This window comes from Cotesia glomerata, linkage group LG1, assembly GCF_020080835.1.
Source record: "Cotesia glomerata isolate CgM1 linkage group LG1, MPM_Cglom_v2.3, whole genome shotgun sequence".
Lineage (NCBI taxonomy): Eukaryota > Metazoa > Arthropoda > Insecta > Hymenoptera > Braconidae > Cotesia > Cotesia glomerata.
In genome coordinates this window covers 30,452,849-30,478,544 of record NC_058158.1, presented here as the reverse complement: position 1 = coordinate 30,478,544, position 25,696 = coordinate 30,452,849, and the positions used below count along the sequence as shown (strand labels likewise).

At 29.7% G+C, this 25,696-nt stretch overlaps 5 protein-coding genes across 9 annotated transcripts in view; 2 read left to right on the top strand and 3 right to left on the bottom strand.

Moving 5' to 3' along the window:
• Nucleotides 1–3,813: 3,813 nt before the first annotated feature.
• On the bottom strand, nt 3,814–14,705 carry LOC123262745 (serine/threonine-protein phosphatase 2A 56 kDa regulatory subunit gamma isoform-like). Of its 4 annotated transcripts, none has more exons than XM_044725254.1 (9): nt 13,780–14,705; nt 13,522–13,581; nt 9,392–9,566; nt 7,323–7,525; nt 6,789–7,183; nt 6,297–6,630; nt 5,981–6,199; nt 5,335–5,556; nt 3,814–5,157 (listed from the first exon to the last, which is right to left on the bottom strand). In XM_044725254.1, exons 1-9 carry the CDS (start codon nt 13,780–13,782, stop codon nt 5,008–5,010), a joined length of 1,761 nt encoding a protein of 586 aa, XP_044581189.1. In that variant the 5' UTR covers nt 13,783–14,705; the 3' UTR covers nt 3,814–5,007. The 4 variants fall into 4 exon arrangements, with proteins under 4 accessions (XP_044581189.1, XP_044581104.1, XP_044581273.1 ...); XM_044725169.1 differs by having other exon boundaries at nt 14,412–14,705; XM_044725338.1 differs by lacking the exons at nt 13,522–13,581; nt 13,780–14,705 and adding an exon at nt 10,056–10,888.
• A 546-nt stretch (nt 14,706–15,251) lies between these two features.
• Nucleotides 15,252–16,226, top strand: LOC123275332 (dynein axonemal light chain 1-like). Its single transcript, XM_044743408.1, has 4 exons — nt 15,252–15,470; nt 15,536–15,684; nt 15,749–16,138; nt 16,208–16,226. The coding sequence occupies exons 1-4, from the start codon at nt 15,468–15,470 to the stop codon at nt 16,224–16,226; spliced, it is 561 nt and encodes a 186-aa protein (XP_044599343.1). The 5' UTR covers nt 15,252–15,467.
• On the bottom strand, nt 16,175–18,409 carry LOC123275330 (zinc finger protein ZPR1). Of its 2 annotated transcripts, none has more exons than XM_044743405.1 (5): nt 18,268–18,409; nt 18,030–18,190; nt 17,698–17,950; nt 16,924–17,343; nt 16,175–16,836 (listed from the first exon to the last, which is right to left on the bottom strand). In XM_044743405.1, the coding sequence occupies exons 2-5, from the start codon at nt 18,144–18,146 to the stop codon at nt 16,304–16,306; spliced, it is 1,323 nt and encodes a 440-aa protein (XP_044599340.1). In that variant the 5' UTR covers nt 18,147–18,190; nt 18,268–18,409; the 3' UTR covers nt 16,175–16,303. The 2 variants fall into 2 exon arrangements, with proteins under 2 accessions (XP_044599340.1, XP_044599341.1); XM_044743406.1 differs by having other exon boundaries at nt 18,274–18,365.
• Nucleotides 18,410–18,514: 105 nt separating this feature from the next.
• LOC123275331 (calcium uniporter protein, mitochondrial) overlaps nt 18,515–25,696 on the top strand; it is a 41,172-nt gene continuing 33,990 nt past the window's right edge. The window contains exon 1 of the mRNA XM_044743407.1: nt 18,515–18,814. Within this exon, the coding sequence (XP_044599342.1) occupies nt 18,710–18,814 (105 nt within the window). The 5' untranslated portion in view covers nt 18,515–18,709. The remainder of the gene's footprint in view (nt 18,815–25,696) is intronic.
• Nucleotides 20,538–25,696, bottom strand: part of LOC123275329 — a 33,555-nt gene continuing 28,396 nt past the window's right edge. The window contains exon 8 of the mRNA XM_044743404.1: nt 20,538–20,587. Within this exon, the coding sequence (XP_044599339.1) occupies nt 20,553–20,587 (35 nt within the window). The 3' untranslated portion in view covers nt 20,538–20,552. The remainder of the gene's footprint in view (nt 20,588–25,696) is intronic.

Here is a 25,696-nt window from a genome sequence, read left to right as displayed (position 1 = left end):
CGTGGTGTGGGTTTTGTCAAATTTACCCGTTTGACCTCCAGGTTGTCAGGTGGTGCAATTCACGTTTGAGTGCTTCACGGACTTCGCTCTCGGTAGAGATTTCATCTAAGTCGAGGATCTCGATCGTTGTTGTTGGTGTTAGCGTCTTGACTGTGCCGATGTTTGCAGTGGCTGCCCTTACTGCATCGGTGAATGCCTTGCTGTCTTCGGACTTTCGAGCCATTTCAAGGAGAACGCCTCCGTGTTTCGTCTTTTTAATAGACCTTATGTCTACGCCCGTCTCGACAGGGCTTACCTTGGCCTTGATTTCCTTCAGGAGATCGGCGTATGTTCGCCCTTCAGCTGGTTGGACTAGGACAGCTTTAGTTCTTGTCTTCTTCCTCCTTGGTTTCTTGGAGCCACCGCTGTTTGGCTGGTCTTGGGCTGGTGTGTGTGTGTGTGTGTGTGTGTGTGTGTGTGTGTGTGTTTTGTAGGGGGGGGAATCCTTTTTACGGATTCTAGGCATAGCTGTTTGGCCTGGATATGTGGCGACTCGACGCAGCGTCATACTAATTCGACACTAACGCCCCTACCCACTAAACCCTAAACCCCTTTTCCTTCTTTCCTCTAATCCTTCATGGAAACCGCCGTCAGGCATTACTTCGTGAAGGGAGGATCTAGCTACTGCTCTTCCTTCTGGTGGCTAAGGTGTTAACTATCTTCCTTCTATCTTCTGCTATTTGCTCTTTGTGTGTGTGTGTGTGTGTGTGTGTGTGTGTGTGTGTGTGTGTGTGTGTGTGTGTGTGTGTGTGTGTGTGTGTGTGTGTGTGTGTGTGTGTGTGTGTGTGTGTGTGTGTAAATCAAATTCCTATTATACACTTCGACCTAATTAGATTTTTAACTCGATTTGACAACCATTATACAAACATTTTTTAAAAATTTGCTGGATAACTCTTTGTATGCTTTTGAGAGTAAACGAACTCATCAATATTGGTTGATATAAATATGTGCCCGGAATGGTCTGAAAAGCCAACCATTTCTAGCATTCAAAACTATTCTTTATTGGAAAATAGTTTTCAATATTATCAGCATTGAGTACAGTGGAAATTACAATACCCGCGCACGAATTCCTGACGTGCTATTATTTGATGATAAAATAAATGTCTAATTTATTAATTATTTAATATATTAAATAAAAATTTTCAAATTAATTATCCTCAAAAATTAATAAAAAATATTTAGAATGTCGATAACAACTCACCAATCATCAATGATGATGTATTTCCATCTTGATTTCACACGCACAACAACTAATCACTTTGAATATCTGTAATTAAATTGAAATATTAGTAACTAAGATTAGTAATAAATCAATCAATTCATACTTACATACTTGATTAATATTAATGAGTTATTTAGAAATGCTGAATCAATGATGTGAATTACTTGAATCAACGCTGAATGTCATTTTCTATATTAAAACTCACCACCAATGCCATCTACAACCTTTCAATCCTACACTTTTACTGTCTACGTTTTTTGATGATTTCAATTAGCTATTATTTTGAATAATAATAATAAATTCAGCATAATTATATTTTTATCTAATTTCTAAAGATTATTTAGATGAATGTTCACGTTAAATATAACCTTTACGGTAAAAATAGTACACTTGTACCTGTGTTTCGAAATGTACGCGACGAAATTATTATTTAAATGATTTTATTTAATTGCATAGTGAATTATTTTATCAAAATATTGTAATTGAATATGAGTAAGCGTCTATTTTATGTTTTCGAGCATTATTTATTAAGTATTACCCGAAATAATAAAGTTTTTAACCGGACAATGGTCGGGAGACGCAGTTACTCGAGACAATCGACGCTGGTCGACTCGTCTCTCATAATGGCCGACAATAACGCAAAACTCATTTTAGCGCGAAATTTGAAAGTGGCAATACTGCCATCTACAATATTTTGTCTTAATATTCTGAACAACGTTCTTTTTTTTTCTCTGAAAAGGTTAAAAAAAAGGAAACGTAATAAATTCATAATAAAAATTCTGTTTATAATTATCTGAACTTCTTGATCCTTTATTTACTATAAAACTATTATATGCCGTCAACAAATTACAGACAAAAAATTTTAAACTATTATATGGAGAAAAGGTTACAATGATAAATTGATAATAAAATCAGAATGAACGGTTTATAAAAAACAATGGAACGAAACAAACAGCGGAACCATTAATTTCGCTAAATTAAATAAATAAAAGTGAAAATAAAATAAATCGCAGTTATTTTTATTAAATTTTTTATTTCATTCAACACTTTGGTGCTTATTTGAATTTCCCGATTCAACAATTTTCCCAACTGCCTTTTTTGAATGTATTCGAAATTTATTCACAGCTATTGCAATGAAAGATTATTTTCCCGATTTATTTTTTTTTGTTACAGTTGACTCAATAATTTTAACATGCAATTCTAACATCCAATTAGTGTTAAATTCATTTGAACAAGTATTTTATTTTTTACAATTAAACAAATAAAAATTTTAAAAACAATGAAATTATTTTCTTTAGATCAAGCGCAAGAAAAAAACTTATCAATAAAAAATAAAAAGTACGATAATTAATGCAATAATAATTACTGTAAAGAGCATTAAAATGAACAATTTAATGTATAATATAAGTTTTTACGTTTGCCCCGAAATAAAAAAAAAATCTTGTTCCAAAAACAATTACATTATTTACATAATATTTACATGCGTGTAAATTACCACTGTTTATATTATATAATTGTTCATTATCAAATACTCAATTATTAAATATTCAAATTCATTTAAACATTATATCAATTAATTAAACTCTCTATCAATTTATCAACTAATAGAGAACGTATCAAACATTTTGCTTTTAGAAAAAATACAGTTATACATTAATTAATATTAATTAATTAAAAATACAAGCAATGGAAAGGGGCATCCGTGATATATAAATTTCAATCTTTTCTTTGTTTTAATAGAGACATTCTCAACTTTATATTTTTTTTGTTAATATTTATAAATTTTTTTGTAAAGCATTTGCATACGTAACATTCATGCGAATTTTTATTTATTTATATAATCAATACTGATTTTTTTTTTTACCAACATTGCTGCACATTCAGTTAATACTAATATATATATTTATATTTATATGTATGAGATATATTTATTTTATCATTAATATGAAATACTCGCAAGTTTTGTGATTCTCCCCATGGGAAATAGAAAAAAAAAAAAAAATAAGAAAAAAAATATCAAGACAAAAATTATTATATATTTTTTTAATATTATTGCCGAGCGCGCGTCACAAAAATATTCGCGAAGGCCTTTTTTTTTTTGCATTAAACTTTGATATTTTAAATTCGCTTCTTATTCATTTTATCATCAATCTTATGATTCATATTTTACACACTTGTATTTGCATGTTTAAATTCAATTATCATTTAATATTTGCGACAATAACTATTGTTGTATTTAATTATAATACTAAGGTATAAACAACATCCAGCAAAAGTTTTCTAATATTAAAATAATAAAATTAAAATTCAATTACCATTCATTATTGTATTCTTATTAATTTTTTTTCGATATTAATTTTAATTTTTTTTTCATCTTTTGTAATATTAGCTTTACATTAATCAATATAAGAGCTTACTATATATATATATATATTTTTTTTTTTAACAAAGTTTATCAGTTTTAATATTAACATAACAGCCTGCCAGCAGCATAAAGACTTACAAGTTTTTTAAATTTTTTATCATTGATTTTTTTTTAGCTTTTTTTTTTGTTATTTTTATTTTTGTGTTTAATAAATATCTCAGTATTAGCCACGACTTAGCAAGACCAAAAAATTTCTAATACCAAGTGATGATTTTTTACCATGTCAATGTTATTTAAGCAAACGATTCTAAAGTTTTATAAACGCTGATTATTATATTTATTTAATATTCTGACTTGCTGGGTAGAAAGGCATCTAGTGGAACATAATTCGGCCTGATGATACAAGAATTTTTACATATTTTTCTTAAATATCTAACAATTTAATAATTATAATAATAATAATAGTAATAATAATATTAATTAATAAAAATAATAATAGTAACTACCATCCGAGTGGCCTTGGCACCTTGGTGAGTGCTCGATAAGAGGCAGTCCATTTGATTCCCTAAAACCCGAGGAAATTTGGCGGTATTGCAAAAACAAACAGGAAAAAAAAGTATCCGTTTATTTTATTTTATCATTTTATTATTATTTTATCTTTTCTCTCTTATTGTTATTTTTTTTGTAGTGTTTGTTCATTATATCATAATATAATATTAAACAATTCTAACATTGTATTATTAATCTCCTTAGTCGGCTCAATTCACAACTAACGTTTAAAATCGAATAGAATCAACTGATTAAATTTAAATTACCAAAATTTTAATTTTTTTTTTTTTTTTTTTTTTTTTTTTTTTTCGTATTTAATCATTAAGATGCTTACCAAAAAGCGCAGTTAAGCATTATCTATCTCATCGTACAAAAAGTTTTGTGAGAAGTCCTTCTCTTCGCTTATTTATTTATTTTTTTTTAATTAGTTTTTACACAGAATAAATTGCACATTACGGCTTATTAATAACCGCAGGCAAGCTGGATGGTTATTTTTTTTTTTTTATTAATAACGTCGTTTATTATCCAAAAGATACTTATCATCAACTGTGACTATTAGGTCTGTAATTTATTTTTCTGTCATTAACTGAAAAATTAATTCGTTAGTTTTATGTTTTTTGTTCTTTAAAGTTTACTTAAAAGATGGATTAAATTTTTTAGACAGATATTTAACATTTGATAACAGAATAAAAAGCAGATATCCGGCATCCGCAACAGTTACTTTTTTTGCAATGTTGAAAAATTTCACTCAGCCTCAGAGATTTCAAACTCTTATTACTCTGTAATATCTGCATCAGAAGAGAGGATACATCGGAAGGGAAATCGGCAGGGACTAGCAGTTGTTTGGATCTGGTGGTGTAACGAGGTACTCATCCGCACGTTTATGATCTGAGAGAGCTCGCATTGTATACGAGTCCTGTGGTAGTTCACTTTTTCTTCGTAACAACGGCTTTGATTTATTGGTATTTGTCATCTTCTTTGCCTGTATAATTAAATCATTTTATATTTAGTTTTCAATTATCAATATTACGACTAAAAATAATAAGAATATTATTATTATTTATATCTTGATATTTTTACTTAGATACGAGATGCACGTAATACGTGAATCATATTATTAGATACCGTTACTAATGTACTGATTACTTAATGTCCGTACCTCGTTAGCCTTAGCCTCAATTTTTTCTAACGTAAGCGGTGTCGCATCATTATCAGCGTCCTCGTCGAACGGTGGACTGTCCAAATGCTGCGACAGATTGTGCGAATTGTTTAGGAGACCTTTCGCAACCACCGTGTAACTTGGATGTCGCATTGCAAGTGCTTCCACACGATTCCATGCTTCATCACGATCTTTCAGCATTCGTTTTTCTTTTTGTCGATCCTTTAAATTAAATAAATTTAAAATATCAATTTGCTTGTGACTTAAATTTTCTATCAATTGAAATATTTTTATTTTTTCCAAATTAAATTCACTTTGATTCATCCGATTAAATTTTCATTTTACATCCGGCCATCAGTATAAAAATAAAGAGTCCAATAAAAAAAAAAATAAAAAAAAAACTTGAGGTAAAATTAAATAAGGATAAATCATCTAGACTGTAGTTGTGAATTATTCACTGTGCTGATAATGCCCTATTAAGTATGTGTGAATTTAAGTAATTAAAAATTAAAATTAAAAATTTAATTTATAACTAGTACATTTAATATTAACAATTAATTTTTATATAAAGCCTTGTAAGAGGATTATAGTTTATCAACTTGAAGATGAAAATTAGTTCAACTTGTCGACATTAATAAATAAATACCTGGAAATATTGCTGAGTACATTCATCAAAAACTTTTTGATTCATTTCCATGAGACGTTTCAATGCATTATAAATCAATCCATGAATTGTTTTATTCCAATGATTACGCGAATTTTTATATAATGCAGGATACATTATTGGTAAAATAAATGAGTAATTGTCGGATATTAACGACATAATGTATTCATTGTTCCAATAATACAATGTTCGTTCTGCCACCTATTAATTTAATTCACAGAAATTTCATTATCATCATTACTAACAATAAATATATTTGTTTTATATCAATTATTCACAATTGATTTAAAATAGTTACCTGAAAGTGTGGGGAAGAAACGCACTTAGCAAGTTGTCTAAAAAGTGGATCCATAACTTTCTGAAACTCAGCAGGCTCGATAACATCTAGAATTTCCTCGAGTTCATTGAGGAACATGACCTCCTTGGGTGAATGAGTCTTGGGCCAAAATTTAAGAAGATTTTTTATGACTGGCTCCGTTAAATTTGGATCTTTTTCAAGAAACTGTACAACACAGTATGCAAGTTGCGGATGATAAACAGACAACGACTTGGCTTTGTGAAGAGGTAAAAGAACTTTTAGCAAAAATATCTTGTGCTCTTCTTTGAGCGGTAAAGCAAAACCATTGATAATACTGTAACAATAATAAAAATAAATATAATTATTATAGTAATAATATCAATATTAATAATGACCATAATCCATTTATTATAAAATCGGATTATGTCCTACTTAAGAACAAATCATTTCAAGTGTCATATTATTAAAATTAAGTAGCGAAAATTGCATCACCTCCCAAGAATCTCTAGCAACTCAGCAATTCCATTATGATGCTCAGTTTCATAAATAAATCGATAGAAAACATTATTTATCTGCTTTCTAATGTACGCGCGTAGACCCAAAAATTTTCCATAAATTCTGTGAAGTGTCGTTTTTAAGAAATCTCGTTCACGTGGATCCTCCGAGTCAAATAACTCCAGCAGTTGTAGCACAAACTTGTGATCTATATAACGCTTGGCGATTGTCGGCTGAAAATCCGGTGACTCGAGCAGTCGTAGAAAAAATTCATAGACCAATTGTAAGTGAGGCCAGGCAGCCTCAAGGGTTGGCTCGTCCTCTTCCGGATCAAACTCGGCGCCATTCGGATTCGAGGACGGTGGGAGGGTCCGGAACAGATTCACAGCAAACTACAGAAATTATTTTTCCACATTAAAAACAATAATACAAATACTCTGTAGGCGGTATAAAACGATCTACCATCATAATCCGAAATTACAAACAACTCGAATTAATTAGTAAAACAATAATGATGAATAAAATACAAACCATGTTTACTGCCTCGGGATAAACAACTTCTGTAATTACGCCTTTGTTCTTTGTAACATACTCGACCATTTCGAGCAATGCGCCGCGCTTTACTTCTTTCCATTTTAAATCAGATAATGGATCAGATTCAAAATCAAACAGCACACAGCACTGCCGTAATTTCTGAATAAAAAGTTCTTCCCGTTCGTTTGGCGCTTGAGCTTCTGCAAAAAAATATTTAATTCCTTTACTTTGAGTTAATCAAACATACTTATGAATGAGTGAACTAGAAAAAATGATAAAGTCAAATAAAAAATATCCATAAAACTACCAATAAGCAACGGCTGAAGTGGTTGATAATGTAAAGCGGAAATCGGTTGATATTGTTTATTAGAATCATGAGGCTGTATTACAGCGGCAAATGCTAAACCCTGATGAAAACTTGGACTTTTAGGTAACCCACTACCCAAAGAAGGGCTTATACCGCCAACGTGAACCATCGTGTTTGTATTTAGAGGTCAAATTCGGGCAATGCTCCCTGCACCGGTTACTGGATCATTCAAGCTCACTCAGTACAAGCTGCGTACTACCGGCTCACTAGAGCAAACACTAGTCCAATCAATGTGCCCTACTAATTTTTATACTTATTATTATTTATACTTTTACTTTATCTATCACAAGTCCCTTAGTATGATGATAAATCAGTCGTAACCCCTTTGAGTTAATAAATTAATTAAAAATGGACGGAAGATATACAAATATAACTTTATTGGTTTTTATGATAATTTAAAACCAACTGGAAGATTTTTAACGTATCAAAGTTTCATTGCAATTGCTTTTTTATTTTTGTTATTTATTATTATTATTATTAATATAAAATAACAATTATGATAATCATAATAAAGAATATAAATGTCAAATGTTAGTTTGGCAGTTAATCGATATTATTTCGTCGCACTGGTAAAAAATTAATTAAGATATGTATTAATAAAAAATTTATTTAAAAAGATAGTCTGCGTTGAAGTATTTATAATTTTAGTTGTTACTTTTGTCAGTATTACTGTTGTAAAAATGTTAATCCACGACATAATAGTAAATAGATAAGGTCTTTGACCAAACAAACAGTGTATTGATATTATGAAGAGAAAGACGACACAATTATTATTGAAAGTACTTTCTCGTGTGAGGGTTGTAACACGCTTAGAGGGTGACTGTTTACTTCCATTCCATTCTGTAAAGGTTCGGGGCCAGGGACCAGTACACACTGCGACCTCGCGGCGTCTGCGCGACCCCAACGAACAATCGATATCCTCTGACGTAAGTAATTTATTCTTGCAATTGGAGATACAAGAACAACAGAACAGGTCTTATTCACTCTCAACACCAATGTAACCAGCAGCATTGAGAAAGGCCAGGGTGCATCCTTTTATTTTTACCCTTTTGCCTTTTTTTGTTTCCAGCGACTTATTCGTCCTGCGTCATTTTTACTACGTCTATTTTACTGCTCTTATGTTATACTCACCTAGCTCATTGAATTTTCATTCAATTTACCCGGGAAAAGATATTTTTAAATAAACTTTATTACCATGAATTTATTTAATAATTCATCTCTACTGATGATCTCGTCTGATGGTTCACGATTTCTTGGTAAAATATTTTTAGCTTTTATAAATTACTTAAATTTAAAATTAAAAAATATTAATTTCTGAAAAAATAAATAGAAATATTTTTTTAATGTATCACTTATTGTCAAGTACATTAAATTTCTATTTCAATAAAACATAAAGCTGTAAAAGTGAAACTAAATAATTAAAAATCTTTTGAAATTATAAATGTATTCAAAAAGCTTTAATAAAAGCTCAACCCTCAAAGCTCATAAAAAAATATAAAGTATACTTTCAATAAATTATCAACTGTCCTACTTTTTTACATTCGCCCAGTTTCAATATAAATCCGTCGAATCGTTTGAACACAAAAAAAAATGTTTATAAATATCTCAAGTATTTTTTATAAGTAATCCTCAGCATTAGTAAGCCAAAAAAAAAAAAAAAAAAAAAAAAAAAAAAAACATATAATGAAATAAAACTTACCGGCAATGAAGGGTAATTTTTGTAGTTCACGATTCTTGGATATATTGAACCTCGAGCTGTTTTGCCTTTTGTCCTTCTTGATAACCGGACCACCCGGTTGGTATTTCATTTTGTTGATCAACGTAGGCGGTGGTGGAGTGCTCCCTCCAGGCGGTCCACCCGCCACCTTATTATTCTATCAACAGAAACAATAAATAAAACAATCACATTGATTAATAAAATCATCAAAATTTAATATCTAAATAAGTAAAAATCATAAATCAAACCTATTAATAATAAATAGTTAATAATAGAGTTTTATCGGATTATATATATATATATATATTATAATAAAACATGCGATCAACACATATACAGATGTGTATTGATGTACACATAAATACACAGGAGAAAATAAAATGGCCTAGATAGATTCAAAAAGTCATCTGACCGATCTCGACCGAGATAAGTCTTAGTATTATCATCATCACAGTTGGACAATTACTCATTTGCCCATTGGCTATCTTATCCACTGTATATTACATCTGTATTATATTAACGAATTCAACCTGCCAGAGATAAACATCCACACAATAACCATTATATCAATAATATTAACCAACAATAATTCAATATATCTACTTAAATTAAACTAAATTAAAATTATATAATAAAAATAACATGCCTTACGTCTGAAGACATTTCCAAAAGCTAAATTACTGAACGTTTGCATTTTATTCTGCATTATTGTCGCAAAAAAGTAACAGTTAATTAATAGTCACACTCATTAATATGATACACAAATTCAAATAATCATATCCACTGATTTTGTACCTGGTGTACATTATTGTAAATTTAAAATTATCAGATAACAGAACAATTATTATTAATGGTAGTACTGGTAGTAGTTAATATTGCTGTTAAGTCTTATAATTTATTGAAGTGTGAATTATTGAATTATAAATATCAATAAAAAGAAACACATAACGAGATCATTAGCTTTCACTGTATGGTAACTAGTACAAGGAATAAATAAATAATAAATTGCGTTTTAAGATCGTTATCCTCGTCATTATAGTATCCTTGTTATCAAACAAATACTAATTATTAAATTTCTTCCTTGTTAATAAAATAAATTAATATTTTCTGTTTTTTTTCGTCTTGGTCTTGGTCTTGGTCTTGGTCTTGGTCGAAGTCGTCGTAATCTCACAGCGTTGACAAGGTCGCAGTATGCCACTGGCAATTATAAAAATGACTATCACGCTCGTGACCGAGAATCGAATTACTTGCGACACCACGTTTTGGCGAGCAATCGGCCAGTGGCACGCTGATGATGCGGCTGTCATTGTAACCGTAATTACAATTACATTCGCTGTTTATACATCACTATCTTCCATTTAAATGTCTTAATTTCATACATAAATCTTCCATATACAAGTATTACAATAAACCAATGTCTCAAACATGGTGACAATTTTTTTTTCTTAATGTCATTATAAACACTCACACAAATCTTCAATTTAATTACATTTTACAGATAAACTTTGTGATATTTTTAATGACATTTAAACTCATTCATTAACACAACGATGTAATTATACATTTTTAAATTGTTTTTGTTATTTAATTAGCTAAATAATATTAAATACAAGAGCGCGATAGTTACTAATATGAACTGATTCACACATATAACGCCGTATTGATAAAGATAAATATATCGCAGTCGATAATTGTCGTCAATCAATAATCTATTGGTTATTATTGTTATTCAAATTATCTTTTTTAAATTTTATTATTAGCAATATGTATTGTAATAGTATATTGTAGGTTAATAGAATAACAGGATTCGCAAAAAATATAATTTAAAAAAAAATCAACAACGTGGTGATGAATCGAGGAACTACGCGCAAGAGTTAATGTAATGTAATGCTGTTGTAATGTATAGTAATTCGCGTGAATATTTTTCTCCTCACACTACCGATCGTCCCTGAAAACGACGTACACAGTGTATTGCGTCGCAGAGAGAAAGAGAAAATAGAGTTTTAAAAGATATATATCTTGAGAGAAAGAAAGATGGAGAAGAAGATAGAGAATGAGTTGTACAGACGCGGATATATGTGTTCTTTCCTATTTAGACTTTTTTTTACTTGGTCCATACACACGTAATGTAAACATGTTTGATCACCTTGTTCCATATACCTCAACACTGAGTTCAATATACTTGGACACGTTGTCATTACAATTTGCAATTTATCTTTTATTTTGCGTTATTTATTTATTTATTTTGGTGTAAACTTTTAATGTTAACAAAAAATTCTGCTAAATTTGGCAGTTACGTTCGAGTGAAGACACGGATAAAAAAAACTGGCTGTGTGGGATGCTAAGAATGTACGAATGTATTAATATTACAGGGTGATGTTTATATACACTGGACTTTAAATAGATTCAATCGGCTTTTTCTCATTTTTTTAACAAGAAAAAGAGTTAAGACACGAGCCTTAGTTTACGTTGTCAGTATAAAAATCAATTTTTATAGTTTTCTGAAGGACAAACCGTGTAGCTTTATTCAATAATAATTCTTAACTTTATACTTGTTCGTTAGTTTTTTTTTCTTTTGTTCCCGAGAATATAATTATTACCAATGAAAATTTTAATTATATACTTAAAAAGTTAGCTTTTAGTTATTTAAAAATAGAATCTCTACGATATTGATAACGATTGTCTTCTGCGCAATATACTAATTTACCTTTAAAAAAAAACATTTCAACAATAATAGCAATGCAAATTTATAAATAAAATTATTACGTAAAAATTTGTTCAACCATTATTAATTTTCACAATGATATTATTTTACAATAATCTAATAATCAAGATATCTTGAGCCGTGCAAACGATATTGTTATTGATACGGCAACAAAACACAATAATAAGATGAGATATTGTGATTGTTTACAATTAAATTTAAAAAATTACAAAAGAACATACACGAAGCTAGTGATATCTTTCACACGTTCGTGAAACATCATGCACGAATGAGTTATAGAGAGTAAAGCTCCGATGATAAAGTCACATTCAATACATAAATACATTTATAGTCTAGTCTCAGAATATATATATATCAAAAATATATGTATAGATAGATATTAGGCATCTATCTTCAACAACATAAATACATAGAGATGTATCTATGCAACATAAAAATGAATATTTTAATTTCCAGTATACAATCAGTATTTTCCAGTTATCCTATATATTTATCTCGTCCAATACAGATTAACGAGCATATACATTACGTAATAAATTAATTACACTAGTACAGGTCACGGGAATTACGTCTCTACACGACAAAATACTAATACCCAAGCAATAAAATAATAAAAAATTATAACTAAATACTGGTTGTACTGGTGTAACACATGATAACATGATAAATGATGACGTGTTCAAGTAAAATATATTTATTTTGACGCGGTCTGCGACCGATACGTTGATATGTAACCTAAGCATTATTTTTTAAAATTTCTTTAACACTAAACTCAATTGCAACAGTTTAACAAACATCCAAGAGCTATTACACCAAAGTGTTTAGTCGCTGATTGTTGATTTCATTCAGTCTGTCTGTCAGTCTGCCTGCCAGAAATCATCAATGTAAACCGTTAATGTCAGTATTTAACTTGTCAGACCATTAAAACAAATTAACTCCACTGACAAATAGCCAATATCTATTACAACCTGTTGGCAAATCATCTTCTTCAATATGATTTATTATTAAGCTTCTATAACACAACAAATTATTAGCTTACTAATTAGTTAATTAATTAGTGCGTTGTTTAATTATTAGATAATAAATAGTTAATGATACCAATACCTTCATCCATTGTCAATAAATTTTTCAAATTGCTTTAATAACATGATTATGATTATTAACAAACCCAATATTAAGCACCACACACCAATGTATTCGAATTAATGCTATAAAAGCATGTATACGTCATTTAATGACGTTTATGCATCAATTAGAGTTGTTATGACAAAATGAAATACCAGTGTATATACTTAGGAATAGTTATTGATAGTGATATTGATAATGGAGCTGTAATCTGTCAATTTAAACACACAGACAGACAGAATTAGTTGACATTAGACCTCACCTCGTCCCCAGGTTCTGGATCCTTGCCATTCTTAGGCTTGTCCTTGGGCTTTCCTGACTCCTGTAAAGAATAACAAAATTAATAAAAAAATTAAAATACATTTAATGATAAAATTTTTTGAGTTAATGAATATATTAATAATCAATTATGTCTAATGAGCGAGTATGAATGAAAATAAAAAATTTATTAATGTAATTGGGTGAATGATTTAATGATTAGTGATAAGTAATTAAAGAAAGAAGAAAAAAGAAACAGTACCATTTTCTTTGACGATAATGTACGCGTGTATTGTTGTAAGTAGATAATTAATTAGCGCGGTTATTTAATATTTATTATTCTTATTATTAATATTATTATCCTTCTTGTAGTTGTTGTTGTTGTTGTTGTTGTTGTAGTTGTAAGTATAGACTGTGTGTAGACCCTTTTGTCGTATGAACTGTTATTGTTTATTTATTATTAAACTAAATATAGAGCGAGGTGATGATTGCTGAATCAGGATACGTGTTACAAGACAGCGATGATGGTTGGTGGTAGCCAAGATTGCCGGGTTGTTGTGTGTGTTCCCCCCTAATTTTTTATTCAATTTTTTTTTATTATATTTATTTATTTAGGTTGTTGAATTTAAAATTTATTTCTCTGGTAAATAATTAATTTTCTTTCAGCTGGCTTAGTTTCTGTTGCACGACGACGACGGCTATGAAGACCAGACGACGACGATGACGAAGAGAGTAGATAGAAGACGAAGAAGGAAATGAGTTTAAATAAATCACGGATTTAGTTTCACGCATAAATACCACCACTAAATCATATAACAAAAACAATTTTTATACTTGTAAAAACAACACCCGAATTAGTTATTTAGAAATTTCATTTTACTTCAATAAACGCACCTTGTCTTTCTTTTGCTTGTTTGGCATAATTATTTAGAACGACTACTATTATTATTATATATTTATAATTATTTCAAATCACACTGTGATATTATTATTGTTGTTAGTTTTATAAGTATTACTATTTATTTTATATAATATAAATATCGGACGGACACGCTTGTTTAGATTTTAGCTTTACAATTATTATTTTTTAATCAAACTTATATAAAATAATCATCGAAATATAACGGCTAGTACAGCCGACATCACTAGCACACGGCGTTCGTTACGCGGCGGCCATTGCCCATCATTTTGGTCACCTTTTCATTCGTGTTTTTCGCTCAGCGACAAAATTAATATTATTTTAGAACAAGTATCGGTCGGTAATGCGAACCGCGACATTCTTATACCCATTATCAGATATTTTATCATATATATTTCAATTATATCTACAATCACTTCTTTGTATTACATATACACGATATATTTACATATTTGATTCAATTCATTCATTTTTTACACTGGTCTTTACATATCATTCATCATAAATTATGAATATCTTTAACCATGAAAAAAAATTAATAATAAATAAATTTTTGTTTTTTTTTTACTGTAATATTTTTCTTAAAATACTCATTAAATATTTTTTTTATTAATATTAGTGTAGTAATCTTAAATTCTTGTAAAAATATTTTTATTTAGACTTGTTGCGCTTTGAGAGATATCGATTTGCATACAAAGTTAATTCATTCGAGTATCGATTGCTAATGGCGGGAAATATACTTGATTTTAAATTCATTTTAACTTTAAAGCACAGAAATACTTTAGATAAATAAGAAAAATTGTTAAAATAACTAAAAAAATATATATAATAATTGACTTGTAAGATTTTTTATAAGAAGAATTAAAAATTGTTTTAAGAGCAGCGAGATAATTAGCAGGTGTTGCTCTTGGAAACTATATCAAAACATTGAATGCAATAGTTTGATAACAAATGAATGTTAGATCATTAATAGGTAGATAATTTCAGCAATTACAAATTTATTGATTTATCAATTTCAGTAGCGTGTGAAAATGGTAACTTACTGTTTTATTGGCTACCTAAACTTAAAGTAAACTTTTATAAACTTGAATATTTTTAGGCAAAATCAACTTCTTGCAAAGAAGCGATAGAAAAGTGGGAAAATGAAACCGGGAAAAAAGCGAGTGTTGAAAAAGAAGTTCTCTTGTCATTTCAGTGGCCTCCTATTGAAAAGATGGATCACCATTTGTCATTATTAAAAAATCTTGAGTCAGTTACACAATTTTTTACTTATTAAAACTACAATTTGTCATTATAAATAAAATTTTTTCAGGATGCTGTCTTTGTCAACAAATATAATTGAAAAAATATCAAACCTTGATTCACTGAAAAATTTAAAAGTTTTGTCACTGAGTCGTAATAATATAAAGACGTTATCCGGATTAGATTCAATCGGTGATCATTTGGAGGAGTTGTGGATCTCATATAATTTAATTGAAAAACTAAAAGGCGTTCATGTATTAAGAGCGTTAAAAGTTTTGTATATGGGTAATAATTTAGTAAAAGATTGGAACGAATTCAATCGGCTTCAAGATTTATCTAATCTTGAAGAATTAGTATTTGCAAACAATCCTATAAATGAAAACCTTGAAGTTGAATCTTGGAGATCACAGGTGATACGAAAACTTCCTCAACTAAAAAAACTCGACGCTATTCCAATAATGTAAGAAATCTAAATTAATTAATTGGTATAATTATATATATTGATGGTTATTTTATTCATTTTTTACAGACATGAAGATGACGACTAATTTGCAATTTTAAAAAATATATTTTTACTGTTAAAAATTAATTTAAAAAAAATAAATCAGTCTGTTTAACTAAAGTATCAATAATTCTCGACCTTCATGTCATTTAATCCCAGCTCCTCATTTTGTTCCTCATTCCTGGTATACTTTTCAATTTTAAGTCTCTCATCACAACCAACATCAGCAAGACTCTGAATATAACTATTCCCTGCAGGATCATCAAGAATGATAGTAACCTTACGTTCACCATTCAACACCTTATCTAATTCAGCAATAAAATCATCCATTCGCTTAACAGCCTCGGAATCTTTACTATCGCCAAATGCCGACCCGCATGACAATTGTTCTCTGGTCGCAGCAATAATTCCTTCGACCGTAGTAAAACGTCCCCCCAACGCTGCTGGACCAACTTCTAAATCAAGCTCTGGTATTTCCATGGAACAGGTATCTGACTTTAAAACGTCACGACCAAAATCATCTTTACCATTTACTAAGATTTCTATTCTCACACCTTCGGGTTCAATTCCACTACCGCTCTTGACCTCATTAGTCCGGTGACCACATGAGTCGCAATTCGTTGCCATTATTACGACTTCCTTGAAGTGTGGTATTTCTAATTTTAATTAAGGAATTTAATAGCTCGCAATAAACATCTGAAATGAAGAGATTAAATTAAATCGTATATCGTGTAAAAGGATACTAGTTACTTTCATGTTTGTACTACATGGGCAGCTACACTCAGGACAATTAGTTGGAAATTGTAGAACTTCATTTTGCATATCTTCATACGTAAATTCATCTTTGCCAACAGGTTTCAATAGTTCATTGTTATACTCTGAATAAATTCCTAATAAATTATCTTGTGCTTGAGATCTTACGAAATGAGAAATTTTACAATTTCTGTCTGGGTGTGGAGCATTTGGATTTTCAACATAAACTTCTCCTGAAATATCTTCAAAGATAATATCAAATGGCTCATCGATAACTTTAAGCCCACGTAACTTGGCAAGAAAGAGATCGATATCAATAGCTATTTCGGGATTTTCTTCACGTCTTCTCGGCTGGTCTTGCTCTAAGCCTTCAATGCTTCTGTCAATTATTCCCTCAACAGTAGTTATCTCTGTAAACAACAATTGTGTATTTCAATTTATATTACATCAATTACGGGCAGAGAAAGATTCAATTAAAATTTTTCTATTCGACGTCAACTCTATTTAATGCTAAATATTAAATCAATTTGCTTCAATGAAAGAGACAAACAAGATAAAAATAATTTTACTTGTAAAATTCTAGCAATATCATTCTTATAAGATATGAATTTTTTTTTTTTTTTTTTTTTACTCTGCCAAACTCAATGTACCGATCAGCCTGGAGTCCCGCTCCGGTCTCGGCCGTACCCCCATCGAGACAGAAGTCTGAAAAGCGGGGTTAAATAAAATAAAAAAAAAAATAAAAAATATGAATGTATACTCACCGCCTTTTTGAGACTTAGCCGGAATTTCAAAATCTAATTTAGGAATTTTAATACTCGTATAATCTGATTTAACAACTTGGCGATTCAGGTCTTTTTCTGTTGTTATTGTAAGTTTTATTTTTATTCCTTTATCGCTTATTATCCCAGATTTTTGTATTTCATTGTTTTCATTTCCACAATGAGGACAATTAAACGACATTAAAACAACTTCTTTGTAATGAGGAATTTTAGTCAACAACATACGAGTTTCACCCTATGATGAAAAAAGAAAATAATACAATTAAAGCTACCTTAATCTGATGAAAAAAATAAAATAAAATACTTTTTCATACATTTTTAAGACAATTGCCACATAAACTTTCAGTTACAACTGTTTCTGGATTATCAGCACTCAAATTCAAAAAAATAGGTTGTTTTGAATCGTCAATTTTCTTATCCTCTTCCGACATGGTCAAATATTTTTTTTTTTTTACTCTTAGTCGCAAATGAAAATCTGAAATTATCAATAAAATTTTATTAGTCACATAGAGCAATTTTCATCTTAAAAAATGATATAAAAAATATGCTTACCTTTATCAAGTATTTTATACACAGTAAGGTTAGGATATTGTATTCCAGCCTTTAGTTTAGACCTGGATCCCTTCTTCAAGCATTCGTAACTGCGTGCGCATCTGTGCTTAACCGATAATCAAAAAACGCGGCAAATTTAAAAAAATGTACCTGGTTGATAACTATAATTGCGCAAAAGAACTTGCGCAGAGACGCCGCTGGCGCGCTCGGAACCCTATTCGGCTCCGGTGTTCGCTCCCAGTGGCTCGAGAGCGGCCGATGGTCTCTCTCTCTCTTTATTTACACTCTATCGTGTCTAGTAGACAACACAACCCGACCGCGACTCAGTGTATGAGCCTCGAAACAGTAAAGAAAAAACCCAGACGAAAAACATATTTTTTTAATAAATAAAAACTAAAACGACAAGTGTTTTATTGTGATTTTAACCGTGTTTACCTTAAAAATGGCTGCCACTAATGTAACGTGTCGCGCCTTGGTTTTGCTCCGACTAGAAATTACCCGTGGTCTGAGTGTTGCGTCCTTGGCTACTCCCCGAAGATACCACAATGTAAGTACAATCAGATTAAATAATCCATCAATCATAATTAACTTTTTTTTTTAACTTTTAGTTTAACAACAATGTACTTTTTGTTTCTTTTGTGAGTATCATCAGCACTTTTCATAAACCCACCGGTTGATCGTTGGTCAGCTTAATATAATAGCCAGTCTCCCGACAAAATTGTCTGGTATTAATTTTGATTGGTCGATTTATGCCGCCGTTTGTTCTTATAGACAACACCAGCCTATCAGACCGAATAAAAAATTATATTCAAATTAAACGGTTTGGCTACTATATTAGATTAACATAAATATGTACTATTACTATTATATTCATTCATAACCCATTGGAAGTGTCATTGAGTTTTATGATTCATTACTCATTTACCATCGTCATCCAATTAAATATCGGCAACGATTAATTCTTAGAACTTCACCTACTAACCACCAGGTATAATTACTTATTTATACCTAGTAGAGGATTATTGGTATAATGTACTATCGTACAATCGACGGGACATAACAATTAAATTACCACACATCCTATTATCTATACTACATCATTTCTATATTTATATACTTAAACACAAGTTCATTATATATTACTCACGCCGTTATCCACTGGGAATAATAACTACCCTCGCAAATAGACTAACTATTCAGAGAAAGTATAGTATTATTTTATTATCAAATTTCACAGAATTATTATCTAAATCCCCGGTGAATACTCCATCCAATCCGATGCTGTTTACTCTATAAATTATAATTTCGCTCCTCGTCAAGAATACTTAGAAAATATTCAAATTAAAAACTCCGATATTTCTATCCAAACTTTTCCAAGTTTAACTTTGCTTTTTAATCCCAAAGTTTTTTCATTTAAAAAAATGAGCAGAAAGAAAAAACTATTTATCTGTTTTCTTAAACTACTGTAATCATTTATAACTATAAACTACCAAATGTAATGTCCTAATGATACGCTTTTATTATCTCTAAAATATTCTGGTTTATCGATTTAGCCTGCGGTGAAAAAGAATTGCCTTATTTATTTTTTCTTCGTTTCTTACAAATAGTTATTGGTATAGTTCACTGAGTTTCTATAACGATAATAATAACAATATGTATACTATTGTTACATTGTATAGTACTGGAGCCGTAAAGTCTGGTGGACTTTTGAAGGCGGGTAAACGTAATTTTAATAATGCACCTAAATGTACCACACCATTCATTTTAATGGACGTTAAAAGGTTGTCAATAACTGATGAACGTAATTATTGAACCAATTATTTCATTGGCGTGTTTCACTCATCGATGACTCTGATATCACCCACAAGCTGAGTTTAATTAATTAACCAGACTAATCTACATGTTCTGTGGAATAAGTATAGTTGAATATTTAATTAAATTATTAAAATTGAAATATATATGTATATAGTATTATGCTTATCGTCTTACAGCTGAGTGCAAGCGATAATACATAAATTCATGGATGTATTAATCGCTACGGGTCGTAAGTTTGTGGCCCTCATACACTATACTACTTTTAATCCAACGACTCCCAGAATAAAAGCGAAAAAGAAAAAAAAATATATGTTGTATATAAATATATATGTTAAATAAAATACGGGTGAGAGTAATACTTTTATTGTAGCGCGTGTCACAAACGAGAGGTTGACAACCTCTTTGCAATTATTTTTCACGAACGTGCATGTGATGTAATAGGTTCATTATTATTTATTACAATTATGATTTCAACTATTTTTATTATTATTATAATAATTATTATTATTGTTTTACCTGCTGCAAATGTGTATGCTAAGCACTAACTCAATATTTGATATGATTTTTTTATAAGTATATATATAAATAGATTTCAGATATATTTCGACCCAAATATGACATTTGACTTAAAAGTTATTGTATATTTCAGAGTAACCTTTCACGAATAATTTATAGAACTCTAAAAATGGGATTACGGTATAAATTTTATTAAACTACTACTAAATTTTATCATATAGAACTTCTGAACAATAAATTAAACATCTTTATCACCTTCCCATTAAACTCATTATTAGTATTATCAAAAGACGAAGATTAAAAGTACTTACTCTAATTCCCTTATTCCCATTCAACAATTGATAATAATGATAATGAGTATGTCGATAAATTATTAGAAAATATTCGACGAGTAATAGTACTACAGTTTCAAAGAATGTTATTACAAATGATTAAATCAACATTTCGGATAGGGAAGCTATTTTGTCATATCGATTGATTTTGACGGTTTAATTTTCTCCTGCTAATTTGTTTTACTCAATTGGATGTCGTTTTACGCTGCTCGAGTGCATATCGACACATTTGATTGATTAAAAAATATTTGTTGAATTTAAATAAAGTAAAAAGTATTAAACGATGCTTTTTTTTTTACTTTTGATAACCAGTTTGACTGCTATTATATGTTGTTTTTTAACACACACGTGCTTAAGCTGTGACTATACTTGACTCTTATTAATCCCTTTTATCTGAACGACCTCGATTCAAGGCAAGGTAATTGGAAAATATTTACCAAAATTAATACACGGACTCATAAATTAAAATTTAAAATTTTTCTTCTATTTCTTCAATTAACTCAGCAATTCCAATAATAAAAAAAATCTTTTACAATTTACGTTAGGATTTAATTGTAATAAAATTACATTTCGAAGTTTAATTCGAAGCTTTTAATCCGCAGATAATTAAATAGTTTTTTATTGACTTAGTTCATTCAGAAAATCCAATTAATTTCTTTAAGCTCTACTTTCCGTAATTTATAAAAATTTAGTTTTGAACATTAAAAATAAAAAGTATTGATATCTCGAGCCATAATTACAACTATTTAAGCCCTGTGTTCATTAGAATGATGATTTCGTCAGTTAATTATAGAATTACAGAGAAACAAAAAGTACCAAGTAACAGTAGGGAAGAAAGTAATAAATCATTTCGTTGATTTATTACCAGACATTGTTGAACAACTTTATTACAGATTAGACGAAAAGCATAAATGACGTTTCTCTATAAATAAATTCAATGATTTTAATACAGTCATGCATTGAGTATCCACTTAATTATTATAAATATAAATTGTTATTATTATTTTAAGTAGCCAGTAAATTTTATGTAAAGTCTTTGATTAGTCTGGGGAACTGTTTAAAGAGCACTTGCATTTTGTCGTTATTGTTTCATTTAGAAATAGTTAGTAAGCTGTCTACTGATCATAATAAACAAGTCACGAAAAAACACATAAATAATATTATCTTTGCGGGTTATAGATAATTTTAGGTTGAATATTTTATGTAGAATAATATTTGCGAAAGTAAAGTGAAGTACAAAGTCATATCGAAAACGAACATGCGGTGAGAAAGAATGTCGTTTCCGCGTGACAAGTCAGGAATTCCTTTAGTCGGATAGTAAAGCAGTCTACAACCATTTGACAATTGTCGAGTTTCTATACAAAGTTGTACGACAGACTAAAACAAATGTAAATAAAACAGCAAAAACAACCGACCCATTTCTTTGTCATCTTTATCTTTCCCGGCTTTTTTCTATTCGCTAAATCTTAGAGTTGGTTTCTTCAAGCGGCTAGATCTTTTTTTCGCACAATCAAATCTAAATTCATATTTTTCAACTTCGCGTTAGTTTTTCCGTTCACGGTTAAGATGTCAAAGAAAATTTATTCATAAAAACAAATATAAAACTTGAAAATTTAAATCTCAGCTCGCAACAAGTCAACTAAATATTTATTATTCTTTATCCTATATAAATAGCAACCTATAGATGTATATAAATACTTGAAATTAATTCTGCGCAGATGAAATTGTACATAAAGTTTGAATAGAAAAACATAAAAAAATTTTTTCGTGTTAAATAAAATGATTTTTTGGATGGAGATACTAAAAATGGGATGACCATTATCATTTACGAGTTTTAGCGTCGATGTAATTTTATTACATGCAAGGAGAGTATATGGAGTAGAATACAAGGTTGTCCAGGAGATAGCAGACTGCGGAGGCTGCGACGGGCGCCACGTGGATCGATCTGCTTGCTCTTCCCCTCTATTGCTTTTCGAGCTTTCAGTTCTTATAACTAAATCTTTCAAGGGCTTTGATAAATAGAAGGGACACCACATAACAGTATCTTAAATTTTCACTACTGAGTTAGCAATTCTCAATAATTTAAGTTCAAACTCACTCTCCTAATGCTTTTGAGAGTCCACTTTACACTTTCAACAACCAAGGATAAATAAATACAAACAAAAATAATAATAACAAAATTTCATCTCTCTGAGTATGGAATTTCAGCGAAAAATCATATAAGAATCATTTTAAGAAATGCACGTCTGAAAGAGTGTCTATACAATCAATAATGCAATATTGATAAAAAGTTTACTTTTTTTTTTTAACTAGCAACACGACCTTTGCCAGTATTGTGCCCTAGTTTTCGTGTTTGGGACACCATCCAAAGCGGGGCGCCAGTCGAGGAAAATACAACCGTAGACGCTTTGGAAAATAATGGAAAAGTTTTGCTCAAATAAATCGTCCAATGTATAAAAAAAAAATTGTATTTATAAGAAATATATATCGATATTTTTGTATACGTACATAGATATGTATGTATATTAGATACTTTAGTGTCACGCGAGGAAATTATTTCGTGAAAGAGCAAATTGCGAAGTCGAGTAAACATTTTTCCGCATGACAGTATACAAACTCTATAATAATTAAGCTTTTACTCATTTTTTTTTTACTGTCATATCTTCCAATGCGAGAAAGACACTATGTATAATAAAGATCTTTGATGTCTCTTTCGCAACAAAAAACTTACCTTTTTATTTTATTTTTGTTTATTTATTTATCCTTTGTCACGTAATTACGTGACGAAATTTCGAGATGATAAATATCAAATTGTATTTTAGATGTTATATATTTTCAGCTTTTAGCTTGAGTTTTAGTCCTCCTTTATGAATAAAAGAAAAAAAAAAATAGATTTCAGTAAACAACAAGAGCATATTTTATAGCATTTTTTTTTTTATTATTAGGTACTTGTTGACATAGAAAATAGTAATTTTAATAAATAAGAGGTTCTATTATCTCTCACTTTTATTAGTAAGACATGTAGTGTGCTTAAGCCCGTCTAGGTGATAGGGCTATTCACAATTTAGTATCCTGTTAGACGTTTATCGTATAGGACTAAAATTTCATTAGTTTATCTATCGATCCGTCAGTATTTGCTTATGTACCTTCCTCCGATCGAGTGTCGAGTAGATTAGAGTAGACTAAAACAGTTAAATTTTTTATTGAAACTAAAAATTTGATAATCACCCTTGAATTACCTTTTTTAATTATCTCTTTTAATCTCTCCAACATTTATACTATCGTAAATTTTATTTTTTTTATAATTGAATTAAAATATCTGATTTTTTATAATTAATTAACTACTTTAATTATAGTTGAATAAATTAAATTTATTTTGTAGAAACTAACAAATTACAAAGAAACAATAATGCGCAATTTCAAAGTTAATTAAATTCACGAAATTATAATTATCGATAATCAATAGAGAAATTGATGAAAATGTCTACAATATCCACATCGATGACCAGCTCACGTACAGATTTAATATTCACATATTTACTCAGTCGCGGGCAAAGTAAATCACGGAACCGCGAGTTGATGGATAAAAAATATTACATTACATTTATCCAACTTTAATGAATCGGTTAGGAAAATTTTTTTATTTTATTTATAAAAAGCTCCGGTTAAATTTTTTGCTCGTGTTCGTTACCGAAAGCGACTATTTTATTTTTAAAAACGTCCACTCATTCTATTTTTTATTTCAACTGTACCGTATTATTATCGGTGTAAAGTATAGTGTTGCCAGAGACAGAGTAGTAAGCACCGAAAGATTTTTATTTATTTCCGTGGGTGACATCCCAATTTCTCCATTACACGAGAATCTACTATTCAGGCAACCAGAAAACAGACCGTAAAATTCGATAGTCTAGACCACCTAATGCTAGTTTACATTTCCTATTTCGTTTTTCCCGAAAAAGTCTACCAATTCTCCGAGCCGAGTAAAACGAAGTCATGGATAATATAAAGAGAAAATACGGTTCAGTTGAATAAATCTATGTGATGCAGTTCAGTTGACCCAAATATTGGGGGATGTTTCTTTTATATTATCCTTTGCATTATTCTACACTCAGCATCACCTTGACACTGGGATGTTAATCAATCCAGATTCACCCTTCGCATAAATAAATTCTCTACTGAGAAATACATTCCTAATTATCTGTTAAATACTTTATTTACTTTATTTTCATTTTTTTCTTTTCATCGTTTTGTCGACAGTAATAAATTGACCGTGACCCATCGAGGAATTGAATAATTATAAATTAAAGGAGTGCCGATAGAAATCAATAGAAATGTTCTTTTCTGTTCGTGAAAGAAAAAATAGTTCACGTTAAAAATATACATCAGATTGTGAATAAATTTCGAATGACAAAAAAACTAAAGGTTTACATTTTACACCCTCTTTTATATACAATAAATATTCCGTTTGATAATAATAATAATCATTTTAAATTCAAATTGCTGTAAAGCGAATAATTATTTATTTTAACGTTCAAAATTTTATCCAATATCCATATTTTAAATAAATACCAAAAGCAAACAATGTACCAAGCTTTATGAAAAAAAGTTTAATAAAATTCTTTAGTGCATGAAATCAAAGAGATTCCTTCATGATCGCTAATTAAAAAAATAATACATAAACTCGGATAGTTTAATTAAAACACTCGAAAAAGTGTTATCAATGGTCACTTGACGACAAGCTTCAAATATACGCTTACATATTTAAA